This window comes from Anopheles coustani, chromosome 2, assembly GCF_943734705.1.
Source record: "Anopheles coustani chromosome 2, idAnoCousDA_361_x.2, whole genome shotgun sequence".
NCBI classification, from domain to species: Eukaryota; Metazoa; Arthropoda; class Insecta; order Diptera; family Culicidae; genus Anopheles; species Anopheles coustani.
The window spans coordinates 69,720,126-69,733,269 of NC_071289.1; the positions used below are offsets into that span (position 1 = coordinate 69,720,126).

At 43.9% G+C, this 13,144-nt stretch overlaps 2 protein-coding genes across 2 annotated transcripts; both read right to left on the bottom strand.

Annotated features, from left to right (window-relative positions):
- Positions 1-857: 857 nt before the first annotated feature.
- Positions 858-2,698, bottom strand: LOC131263094 (P-granule-associated novel protein 1-like). The gene has a single exon (XM_058265244.1). The coding sequence runs from the start codon at positions 2,655-2,657 to the stop codon at positions 1,077-1,079; it is 1,581 nt and encodes a 526-aa protein (XP_058121227.1). The 5' UTR covers positions 2,658-2,698; the 3' UTR covers positions 858-1,076.
- A 1,773-nt stretch (positions 2,699-4,471) lies between these two features.
- LOC131264910 (uncharacterized) lies at positions 4,472-9,100 on the bottom strand. The gene is made up of 3 exons (XM_058267174.1): positions 9,075-9,100; positions 7,542-8,971; positions 4,472-5,724 (listed from the first exon to the last, which is right to left on the bottom strand). The coding sequence occupies exons 1-3, from the start codon at positions 9,098-9,100 to the stop codon at positions 4,472-4,474; spliced, it is 2,709 nt and encodes a 902-aa protein (XP_058123157.1).
- Between the last annotated feature and the right edge of the window lie 4,044 nt (positions 9,101-13,144).

A 13,144-nucleotide genomic window follows, 5' to 3' on the forward strand; every position in this document is an offset into this window, starting at 1 on the left:
TCTTAACTCCTAGTATAAGCTATGTGTCAAGCAATATTCGAGATACGCGGATTTCTTTGGTCCCAATTATACGCGTAAGTCGGATATCGACTGTATAGAAAAATACAGAGAATGCAAACTTCTATGTAAAATGTTGGGATGACGCAGGTTTGAGTTGTAGATGTGTAGGGTGAAATATTTTTCAACCTTTGTTGTGTGTTTTTTTTTAAAGCAAAACATTATCTGGCCGTTTCGATGTCTTCTCGACGATCCCAAACGACGTCATTTACGCGTTGAGACTCTGCGCGGAAACGAAACGACGCGACTAGCCACTCATTTGCACGGGACAGCGTCGAGAAAATTGACAGGTACCGTCGTTTTCGATTTACCAATCATGATGACCTCAATTGCCTGGAGGTCACATGTCAATCAACTTCTACAGAAATGTTTTAATATCTCAACTACTTGAGGGCAGTCTCAAGATTTTGGTGGGGAGCACACCTCTCAGATCTCCTGAGGCTATAAAAAACTATAACTCTTGGCATAAGGTTGCATCTGCTTCCATTGGAGGGTCAATGCATACTTAATTTAGCTTGAGCGGCTCTTACGCTGTTGGCGCAAGACTCTGGCCAACTGGCATCGTACCAGTTACATAAATCCATGTGTTAAAGAATTAAAATGAATTTTAATTGAATCATTTAGAATTTTTGAGACCAGTTTAGTGTGGTTTTAAGTGGTAAGGATTTTTTAGTATACTATGCTATTAGATACACTTAAACGTTGATGCAATTCGGAAAACTTCGGATGATAAGACTGAAAATACTAAAGTGCACGGTTTTGCCGGGTTTAGAATAAGCAAACAACAATATTTTTCTCCATGCATTTATTCAGCGAAACATTCATTTATTGAGTAACGTGTATTTTTCATCGATTCGTAAGAAGTAATGCATACACTTCATTTCACGGTCAGCTAGTTCGATGCTGGTTCATTCGCGTTCAGAATCAGACGATCACATTACAGGGACAGGGAAGGTATCAGAACCGGCAAGTGCATAGTTTTGTTTATGCGTTATATTGGCAATCTCATTCGCAACATTCTATTTTACTGTACGCCTGGCATTTGGATTTCTATTTATCTCTTTTTCCAATTTTTTAATAGCCTTCACAACATCCGCTTTTTCCTTAGTTAGCTCGCTTGTCCGGGTTCTCTTCATTTCTAAATTGTTTTGTGACAATTCATTATTCTTCTTCATGTTTTCCGACTCATTTTCTTTGGCTCTGGCCTCGGCGTATCGGACTTCGGTTTCTTTCCTCTTGAATTCATCGCGTTGCTCCAAGTGGTCCAAAACCTTGCGTAATGTATCCGATGGCAGTACCAGTCCTGTCTTCACTACGCGATATATGCGTGTAAGTGTATCAATTTTATTTATATTGCTGGTCACATAACTTTCCGCTTCCGTAACGTCTCCTCCAATGCGCTGAACTTCGGTTTGTAATTGTTGTACTTCCCTCGCAAGATCCGAGGAAGGCAGTGCTCCGGGTTGAGTGACTATGCTGGAAACGTTTTGGACTGAATTGGTCAGTGAGCCTGCATTGCATCGACCGCTGGCTCGAATCACCTTTTCGTAGCTGGAAATTTCGGCGATTTTTTTAATCAGCCGATCATGGTAGGCCATTTCCACCCGTGTACAGCACAATCCTTGTGGTAGACTGGCATGGTTGCAGTGAGCCTCAGAACTATAGTCAACGGCAACTGAAGGCGGAAGCATAGCCAAGAACTCTTCCATTTTCGCACAGTCCCAATCGTTCTCAGACAATGTGAGCTTTTCCAACTTAGACCATGCGACAGATTGACCCTGCTTCAGAGACACTATCGAGTTATGATGGAGGTAAAGCTCGTGCAGTATTTTAAACTGCTTGTAATTGCTCTCCACGAAGATCAACTCATTGTGTGATAGATCAAGAATTTGTAGCGATGTCATGATTTCCTTATCTTTAATGTCGAACGTGAACAGGCGATTGTTATTCAGCTTCAGTTTAGTTAATTGCTTCAGCTGATGGAAATCACCCGACGTGATGTCCTCAATCCCGTTGTGCGAGAGGTCAAGAGTCACAAGTTTCGTAAACGACTTCAACCAGGCAGTTGTGCTAAGGTTATTGTGTGAAAGCATAAGATCTTTAAGATTGTTGCCTATTTTTCCAATAACTTCTTTGATTTCATTGTGCGATGCGTCCAAATATTCAACGAACGAAGGAAGCTCGAGCTTCTCAAGCTTATTGTGGCTAACATCCGCCTCAAACAGGTTCCGTATGCGTGACAAATCAAAGTGAAAGAGCTGGTTGTTGGTCACATTAACGCTTTCCAGTTGGTTATGATGAAGAAAACTGTCATCCCCTATACGTTGAAGATTATTGCTTGCCAGTGAAAGTGTTTTTAAGTTCTTTGCGTTCTTGAACAATTCATTTGGTATGCTAGCGAGTTTGTTACCATCCATGGTAAAGGCCTTGAGTGTTATCAAGTTATCGAACACTCCCTGGTCAAGCGATGCGATGTTGTTGTAGCTGAGGAAAAGCTCCTTTATGTTCCGTCCATTAGCCAACGCGTTATGTTCGATCCTTTCTATTTGAAGAAACTCCAGATTAAGCAGCTCAACGTGCGAAAACGTGTCCACTAACATTTTCGGCAATGTTCTTATACTGGAGCTCGCAAACTTTAGTTTTGTTTGATTATTCCACAAAGGATTACTGCTGCCGAAGGGTTGGTTGTGGTCACTCCCGTTAATGAAAACATTTTTTAAAATGCAATCGTAATCGTCATTGCTTTCCATACACGTATGTCGGGGTATGTTCAAAGCTCCTTCAAAGCCGTCGGCTAATGTATCAGTTGAGCCAGAATATCCTGTGCCCGATGCACCGTATCTGTAATCATCCGCATTACTGTACTGGATCAATCCACTTGTAAAGAAAAAACTTCACAAACGACGATAAATTAGTTTCCACTGCACTACACTCCTACTACTGGCTTCATTTTTACCTCAACACCCAAATTCCACGCCAATCCATCGCTCGATGCAGAACCGTCTTCAACAGGTTACTATATGAAACTGAACCCACAGAAGCTGAGACGAAGCTCTAGTGCTATTCTTGGTCAGGGAATTTCTGGGCTGATAAGCAGAAAGTATACACCGCTGGAAATCCCCTCATCAAATACTAACACCAAGACAGTCGTTTGCTTTACAGCATAAACTGGAATGTCCAATGATGGTAAATTTAAAATAATTGTCAAAGCAGGATCTTCGGGATATGTTCCTAGCAGGTTGGTTGCGAAAGTGTAGTATTTGTTATTGAAGCATGCTCGATTAAAGTGCTATAAAAAAAATCTCAGTACAATAACTAGAAACCACATCGCATTTGTTCAGAACGTGTTCGTGTGTGATTCGCACACTTTTACATTACAAAGTTGGAAGCATTTGGCCTAGACGTATCATAAAAGAAAATCTTGAAGCAAAAGATAGAAAGGTCATGCTGCCGGGATTCCCAAATCCTATGCCCCCAAATAAAGACGGTTACTGATAATGTAACAAGAGAGTTGCGATTGTGTTTGAAGCGGATTAAGACACATTTAATTTATTTATTTAAACTAGGAGTCTGAAAAAGTAGACATCTAATCTGTTTTCTTTTTACAATTAGAATATGTGTTGATTCGTAAAACTTCATATTAAGTTTCTATTTAGCGAGTTTAGTTTCTATAAGCTTGGGACGAATTGTGTAAACTTCATATTGTTTTGAATTCATACTGGTATCAACATTTTTGATTTAAATTCACTTTTTTCTGTAACAGGCAAATGATTTGATCGACAATAGGATCAGTGCTGAAATGTAACTAACATATTTAAATATTGATTAGAACGTCATTCTCGCTAGGTTTTTTTTATAGGTCTGCGACATATGGAATAAGAGAGGCCAAAATTTAACTATTTGAAATTTCTGTTTTCTATCATGCCTGACTCCATTTGAAGCTTACAAGATACACCATACCGTCAAGTTGGTGAACCGATTTTTTATTCGACGGCACCGCTCGGTTGTTGCAGATCCACAGTTTTCATAGATACGTTATAAATTAAAAGCAAATATTTTACAACCCTCTTAAATTCCAAGAACTTTTATGCATAACATTCTTTTATTATTCTATCCGGTGTGGAATTAAATATTCTAGTGGTTAGAAACCCTCATTTGTTTCACACATTCTTAACATTTCAACATTTTATGCCTTTGAATCCCTGGAGACACCAAAGATTAAACTGTTTATTTTTTTCATAGCATCAACGCTTCGTAATCACATTGGATTCAAAATAAAAATCCCACACACTGCTGTCATACACAGTAATCTACCATTACCAACACTCTATCACTAATCTCTGTTCCAGCGTAAATTAAATAAATAAAGACTAAAAACCCCGGGCGAACGGACACCGATAAACGTGTTGCTTTTCTAGCTCGTATGTTCCTCGTCTTCGTACTCTTCGATGGAGGTACTCGATGATGGCAGTTCGCTGGATGCCGCATCCTCGCGATCATCTGCCACTGGTGCGTCCCGTTGGGTAAAGTTGGCCGCCAGCTGTTCCAGCCGGTCCTGAACCTGCTGCAAGTTCCGCCGAAGAAGCTCGTTCTCGGAGCGTAGCTCACGCACGTCCTGCTCGAAGCGTGCCTCCTTGCGTATGCCCATCTCGATCAGGTACCGGAAGTCGACGACGTCCGTCACATCCGAGCAGCACACCCGATGGACGGCTCGTGCCGACGCAGGACATTCCCCGTGCCGGATGACGATGCCTCGATCTCGGAGGGTTTGCCCAAGAGTTGTCAGATGTCCACAACCCCAAGCGTTGTCATCGATGACTATGCTACGGAGCACGGGAAGTAGCGTCTGAACCTGGTCCGCCTCGAGGAAGTACAACCGGTTGCCGTGTAGCCAAAGGTGCTCCAGTTTCGGGAAAGTGCGAAACATGCGAACGTGGACGTAGGTGAGCGCATTGTTGGAGAGATCGAGCCTTCGTAGCTCGGTGAGTGGCCGCTGGAGCCCGTTGGCAATACGCGTCATTCCGATGCGCTCCAGATCCAACTTCCACAGCCGCTCCATTCGCTCGAACTGCGCAAAGTCCACGTTACCAAGGAGCGGATTGTTCTCCAGCACGAGTACCTCGAGTCCGGGTAGATTGGTTAGGTTTGCTAGCCCACGCATTCGGTTACCGTCGAGGTAGAGCTCGCGCAAACTGTTGGAGGCATTACCATCCAGCTGGACGGACGCGATCCGGTTCCCTCCGGCGTACACCTTCTCCAGCAAGCGCGTGATCCGAAGCGACTCCAGCGAGCATCGCCGTACGTACAGCTCCCGTATTTCGTCGAAGTTTTTGTACAGCGACGGTGGCACCTGGGGGAACTTGGAGTTGGCGAACGCGACCCGCTGGTAGTCGAGGCTGCTCGCCAGGAAGTCGGCCACCCTGATGTCTCCGCCAAGGTACACGTCATTGAACACACAGAAGTTGGCCGTACGCGGCTGGTACATGCTGTCGTATAGGTTGAACCGCTCGTAGTTGCAGATCACGATCTCACACGCCACCTCCAGCGCTAGCCAGGCCACCGACGCGATCAGCACCAACCCGCAAACCTCCCAGCACCGGTGACCGTGGCCCACCCTGCCTTTCGCACTCATCTTCACACTCGCGACGAGGTGCTGTTCCGTTGCGTCTGCGCGTACCGACCACGTGCATCGTACTGCTCCGGTTGGCCCTGGCGTGTGGTGCCCAAACACTTCCCAATTCCCAGGTCCTCTCGTTCCCCGGGTGGGGGATTCAAGGCCGGACCGGACGAAAGCGAAAGCAAACGCCGACGTGAAGTCGAAAGTCCCAACCGTGGGATTTTAGTCCGTCGTTTTTATTGTCGCTGGCGCAATTGGCGGAACTAGCCCCGCTTGCCACTTGATGAATCGCACACAGATTGAGATTGAGTAAGTGCCGTTTGAACCCTTGATGGGTAAGGGCACGTTTTTCGCTCATTTTTTTCAACATGTTTGCACATGATTTTTAACAAGAAATATTGAGAGTCGTTCTCGTTGTTGAAGATTATTCTTGTAATTCGAATGATTTTTTATTTTACTTCAAATTACATTTTACATCGTTTTGGAACGTTTAAATCTAACTTGATGGCACAATCTTAATAAAAAAACAAACACATTCGCTCTTAATCTATTGCAGCCGTCCAGGATAACAATTTAATTTAAATGATGTTGTTATATCATCAAAGCTATGATTAACATATGAAACATTCAGCATATGGTTGGATTGAAATTAATAGTCCATTATTTGCTTTCAATGTGCGAAAACATTAAGTTTTTTTCAGTTCCATGATTTGGGCAACATTTCACCAGTGAGGTAAACGATGTTGATATTCTAGTGAACCTACGTTTGATTGACGCTGGTCTATTTATCCAAACTTCGGGATGTGATGTCCAAAGATCAGAATTATGTTTTATTATCAAGTGTTCTAACGAGGTGTAGTAAGCTTTTCGCCCCATTATGTCTCTGAAGTCATTTGCATTTCCAATAATTAAGTTCAGCATTCGACTTACCATGTCTCTCACAGCTCTGTATCGTTTATCGCCAAAAAAAGGTCGTCTCAAATTTTCCTGATGATCATTCAGGCTATAGCTATGAGCTGCTGGATTCTTTTTACGCTTGAGATGTTTCAATACTTTTGCATTTATCCTTAGCATTTGTTTTGAAAAAAAAATCCTTTCCCTTTGGAAGATTATTCTGTTTGTTTCAAACAGGTCTTTGATTTGTTTTACGAAAAAAAGTTATCAACAATTATTGACTTAAAAAATACACTAAAACCGAAAGTAAAAATGTTAAGGGTCCATATTTACCAAAAAAAAAAAAACATAGAGAAGCGTTATGAGTTCTTTCGGAATAATTAAGCGCCCAGCCTCCAAGGGTTAACATGGAAATAGCTAGACAAAGATCACCACTGGATGCTGCGAATTGGCGACGATCACCGATCTCTGCGAGCGACGATGCTCATCAGCCATCAGCGCGTGGTTGAGCTGAGCTGGGCAGCATTTTATCTCACACGATCGAACCCCGCCGGGCCATTGCGGACGGTGGTGGTGATTCGCTACAGTTGGAGTCCACCACCGTGTTGACACTTTCACTGTCGAAAGCAAACGGTGCACGAAAAATCCATCATCACGCCATCAGGTAATCGGTCAATCACCGTACCATTACAGTTACGTTCGGCGGTCGCGTTTCGTTGGCGTTTGTTTGCCCCGCTGTTGATGGCAGTATATTTGTGGTGGGAAAGAAATTTAAAAGCTGGCCGGAGTAATGAGAGGGAAAGTGTTTTCGATTCGGAAATCGATTGGATCGACAACAATTATGTCATCAAAGCACTTAAATTATTAAAACGGCCATGTTGTATGATTCCAAAAGTGTGTAAAAGTAAGTTTATTCGTAACCAAACTATCCTACGTGCTGCCACCGATCGGTTGGCCCGTTATGACCCATCACCCGGCAGGTACTGCATCTCGAGCTCGCTGCGCAGCTCGGCGTTCTCCATGATCAGCTGCTTCATCATCTTGCGCGAGCGGTAGATTTCGCGCGTCAACCGGACGATCTTCTCGCGCAGATGGTGCTCGGCCGAGGTGCAGCAGATGAGCCGGTGCTGCTCGGGGCGTGTACAGTTGCGCGTCCCGTTCGACCACTTGACGTAGGCCCGCTCGAGCAGCGTCACCACGTGCATCAGATTGATGCAGTCCCAGTCGTTGTTGTCGCACGAGACGAGCGTCAGGTAGGGGAAGTTCTGTTCGATCTCCTCGATCTGCAGATCGATCAGCTCGTTGCCGTGCAGGTAGATGTACTCGAGCGCCGGAAACGTGTCCAGCACGGCTAGGTCGAGGAAGACGAACTTGTTGTGTGCGAGGTTGACACTTCGCAGCGATTTGGCCGGCGACGGGATACCGTTGTCGATTATCCACAGCCGGTTGTTGTTCAGCTTGATGTCCTTCAGGTTCTTCATGAACGCGAAGATGACAAAGTCGAGCGTTACCAGTTCGTTGTAGGACACGTCCAGCTCGATCAGGTTGCGAAACTTGAAGATGTTGTTGATGTTGGCGACATTGTTGCGCGAAAGGTTGAGGTGCGTCAGCTGGAAGAAGTCACCCTGGTCCATCAGGATGCGGCTGATCTGGTTCTCCTGGGCGTTCAGCGTGCGCAGGTACTTGGTGACGAACACCTCGTCCAGGTAGTTGCGCGCGATGTCGAGCGTTTCGAGCTTGTTGAGCGCCTGAAGCTGGGTCATGTTGAACGTGCTGATCATGTTGGCGCTCAGGTTGAGCTCGCGCAGCATCGGACACAGCACAAACTGATCCTCGTGGATTTCCTTGATGCGGTTATGCTGCAGCTCGAGAATCTGTAGTTCTTCGAGCCCGGAGAACAGACCCTCCGGTAGCTTCTCGATCTGGTTCTCGTCCATGTACAGCAGCCGCAGATGGCCGAGTCCATCGAACGCGTGCTCCTCCAGCTGCTTGATCGTGTTGTTGTACAGCGAGAGTATTTCGAGCTGGAGCGCACCGTTGAACACGAAGTTGTTCAGCCGGCTGATACGGTTGTCGTACAGGTGCAGCTCCTGCAGTCGTTGTGCGTTGGCAAAAGTGCCCCCGAGCAGCCGTTGGATGTGGCACCCATCGCTCGATAGGTACTGGATGGCGGGGAATGTCTCGAAGATCTTCTTCGGCAGCACCACCATCGAGGAGTCGCGGAACGCAATGCTGGTGTCGTTGAAGTTCTGCACGCCGAAGAAGATGCTGTCCGCGTCGGACTCGCTGCGGACGACCACGTCCCGGAACAGGCAGTCGTAGTAATTCGCCGTGAGCGTGCAGTTAAACTTGGCCTCCCGCCGGCTGTCCACCAGCCATGCCAGCAGGCTGAGCGTGATCAGGCTAGGGGGGAAAGCAAACAGACAACGCCATCGGTAACGATTAGACACGCGGTTCGTTGATTGTTGCACGCCAATTTCGGGGCTTTCCCGTTTGATATACTTACTAAAAATACCACCAGAGAGAGTTCATCTCGGCTACTTCGCAGCAGCGGCTGCGGCCGTCCGATCTGTCATTATGTGGTTTGACAATCCGAAGCGCGTTCAACCTTCCACTGGATCGACGCACACATACACACACGCACACAGTCGTCTCAAGGCTTGCGGGTAATCCTTATCAGTCCATGGCGCTCCGTCGATGCATCCGTAGCAGTTCTACTGGTTCTACTTGCCCGATCGAAGAACAGTTTTTAGCCATCGAATGATTGGTGGTAGTGATGGCATGAAACGGTGATAATTATACACCACAGCGGATTGCAAGCCATCGCGAGATAATACAATACTTGCACATGAGTCGAATCAGCTTCCATCACCCGGTAATTTTTTTAGTACCTTGGTGCAACCATTTTGCCAACCAAGTAGAAATGGGTCGAAAAGATGTGTTGTACTGTTACTGAATTTTTTTGTCAAATTAATTTCTTTCCAACATTACAGCGTTTAATCTCAAACTTTAATAATTTGTTTGTGCTCTTTTCGAGTGATTATCTATCAATTCGTGATTTTACTACTATTGTTATAGTAAAGGATCGTCTATTTGATTTAGTATCTCTATTGGAAATGTCAAGACATTTTAAAAGTTCGCATGTTTCGTGGGTAAAATTCGTGTTAAACATCGATTTTTTATGCTCTATTACTTTTTTTCTGTGTAAGATATGGTTAATTTTGAAATGGCTGATGAATGGGAAATGTTAGTTGATTTATTGTTTGCTCTTTTTCTACCTCCTTTTTAACGTCCTTCTTCGTTTGTAAAAAATATGCAAGACACGTCCGTTGATAGTATTATTTTTGGTTCGCGTTAATCCCAGTTTAAGTTAAGTACTTACCCTTAGTAATTATAATGGTACTGTGATACAGCAAAGGACCGGAACAACATGGACGATTTTTGTTTTTGTATTTTTGTAACAGGAACGTACGTTTATTTTCTTTTTCATTCTTAAACTTAATATGCACATAGCAGAGTTATAAGCTACAATTTCTCCTCACTGTTTTGCGCCATTGTGTGCCACTCTCATTTCCATTGCACAGGTTTTTCTTTTATTCTTCCCTCAACTGATCCTCACTTTTCCTCTACAGGTGTTTGTTTTAGTTGTTGCTCTCTTCAATCCTCTTTTCTTCTCTTCCGTTTAGTTATGTGTTTTGTTGCTGTTCTTAGAGTGTGGTTTTTGCGTTTGTTATTTGTTTCCAAAGTTCTGCACCCGATCCATATGCATATTGAGGCTGTGTTCTTTAGGGGAAAGTGCAATTTTATGCTTCCTCTGTTGCTGTTTCTTGTTTGCTTTCTCTTTATGCAGAATCGCGGTGTATTCTCCCCGAGCATCTTCCTTCCTGGTATCACCTTTTCACGAACTGATAACTGGCCTAACAATCGAATGGAACCAATACTTTGCACTTCGTATAATGGGTTTTCGTTTTTAACTTCATACGTGGTGAAGAGGTGTTAGGAGTGACCTTCGACAGGAACCTCCGCTAGCAAAGTAAACTCGTTGCATTACAGATAAGGGGTAGTGGTTTGAGCGTAGCAAAAACGATTCATGAGCCGATTGGAGCAACGAAAAGCTACAGACGTCTGGGGGGAATGAATGATCAGTGTTTTATTCGTTTTGCTGCTTGGATAGGTGAGCATGGAAGCGGGAGTTTATCTCAACGAAAACACACACAAAAAAAAAACACATTCCTCAGCAACATAACCACTATCAACACATTGATCTAAGGTTGGCTTTCCTTCTTCCTTTTCTAAATATTTATATAACCTCATGCCTTAGGCTTCATTTTGTTGCGCTTCGCGAAGCGTTTCTTGCAGTAGCACAAATTTTTCCTTCTATTTGCAAAACTTTTACACACTCCAAATATTGCCAGGCCATTGCACATGGAAGCCTTTACCGTGCCACCGTTTGAAGCGTCTTTCGAACCGCGGTTTCATCATTCACTCGCTCACTATCAGTACATCCCATACATATCCTTGCATACATGGACATCCTTCCTCGCAAACCGTGTTTTTTTTCTATACACTCAAGCTTCGTTTACCACGAGCCACCCATCATCCGGCCCTTCTTGCCCACCCGAAAGACTCGATATTTGTTTTTATTACGTTTTCTACATGCACTGAACAACGAGAAAAGGATATCGAAAAAGCTTGACAAGCATTTGGGGGAAACAATGGGGGTTTTAATGGGATGCACTACACCTTCCTTCTCCGGTAGGCTTACGGTTTTTTACTCGCCCTCGATGTCCTGCCGAAAGTAGCGTAGGTTATCTTCCAATGTTGCCGTTTTTGTTACTGTTTTGATTTTGATAACCGTTCCGGTCGTCGGTTTCGTTTTTGTCCTCGTCAGACAAGAAGAAAATCGGTCAAACGCCCCGGTAATTCGAACGTACGATAATCGATAACATTTTATAATAATGATTAAAAGCCTTAAAGATAAGAATAATTTAAACACTTTTTCGTTTTTAAAGATAACCTTAATCTGCATTAACGGATACATTAATTCCAATAGAGACAAAATGGCGCGTTTCTTTTTTTACTTTTTTTTTCCTGGTGACCGCAGGTGCGTGAGGGTTGTGTTCTTCTCGCTCCATCTCTCTCTCTCTCTTCGTCTCTTTGTTCCGTGATGTGCGTGCGAAAATAATTTTGAACAATCCTAGCCACTGGCGGGGGTGGATTTTTAAATGTTTTTGGAAATGTGTAAGAAACGTGAAGAAACATTAAGATGATTTTTGTCGAAATAAATTTCTAAAATTTCTACACTTTTCGTCGGTGAGTTCTTACATTGCACGGAGTACCGCGTTTGATGTGAGCCATGAACCAGTATCACATACATGCACGCACACACAAACACATGATCATGCAAAACGATCAAAGACATGTGAATATATACGATGTTGAAAAACGGAGACCAAAGACATAGCAAGGGAGGAGAGGGTGGACTGCAAAGGAATGTCAAGGGTGTGGAAACACGGGTTTTTGGGGTAAACATTTACTAACACGTTTGTCTTAAATTTACTAAACCTTCGCGCCACGGCACGATCTTTTTACCCTCGACGGGGTGAAATACAATACAATGTTCTAAGGTGTTTTCTCCTGGTCAAATGGTAATATAGCATTTAAATATTCAAAAACACATGGCAACTGATGTAACGAACCAACTGAAGTACTTATGGTGTACCGTTCCTATACCGTTCAACTTTACAACCACTCTTTGCGGCGACTTCGCCCGGCGAGCCCCGGGCCCCTTATCTTACACACAATTATATAACAAGCGTGGCTAACGTCGGTTGCCAACGGGTTTGGGAAAGCTAACGGAAATGCTTGCGTGTGCTGACATTTTTTTTGAGAACGGTTTTTGCGAATAGGCGTATTGGGGTTTACGGGAAGAGTGCTGATCTGCAACTTTACTTCCACCGAGCTGGCTGAGATGATCTAGAAAATTGGTAAATTATGCTTCCCCGCTCAATCGCTTCTCCGTTCCACGCAGTCCCGTTTTTCACTTTTGCTAGCACTTCGTTTTCTCTGCTGCTCCCATTGCCGCAAATATACTAGCTTAAAGAAGCGTTCCGCGCAACCGAGTGACATCAGACATCTTTGCATGTTTTTGGTAAACTGGTAAGTTTTTCTTTGTTTTGCAGTGTTTTTCCTTCCGTTTGCTTTTTACGCTACTATCAACTATAGACAAAATTACAATTATAAACTTTCATAAAAAATAGCTTCCATCATTTTCTTTCCTACTCTCCCCTGCTCTCGTCTTCTCAGTTTTTTTCTTCTTTCACCTTCTCCATTGCCCTCGATGCGATACTGTGAATGCCACCCACCGGATTCGAGTACTGATGAGTTTGATAATATTTCATGCATTTTCTACGTTGCATAAATGCTCTGTCTCTGTTTCTTTCTTTCTATTTGTCTCATTTCTACCATTTGATTTTTTGCATTACGTCCTTGCTTTACTTTCCTTTGCATTTTTTACACACACACACACTCACACACACACACACACACGTAAATACACACGCTTGTACATTTGCT

Excerpts from the sequence above, each read along its gene's own strand:
- LOC131263094 (XM_058265244.1), bottom strand. The coding sequence starts at position 2,657 with ATGTTAGTGGACACGTTTTCGCACGTTGAGCTGCTTAATCTGGAGTTT.
- LOC131264910 (XM_058267174.1), bottom strand. The coding sequence starts at position 9,100 with ATGAACTCTCTCTGGTGGTATTTTTA. Across the intron at positions 8,972-9,074 it reads TCTCTCTGGTGGTATTTTTA|CCTGATCACGCTCAGCCTGC; the intron begins GTAAGTATATCA and ends TTTCCCCCCTAG. Across the intron at positions 5,725-7,541 it reads CGAGATGCAGTACCTGCCGG|ACGCAACGGAACAGCACCTC; the intron begins GTGATGGGTCAT and ends CGGTACGCGCAG.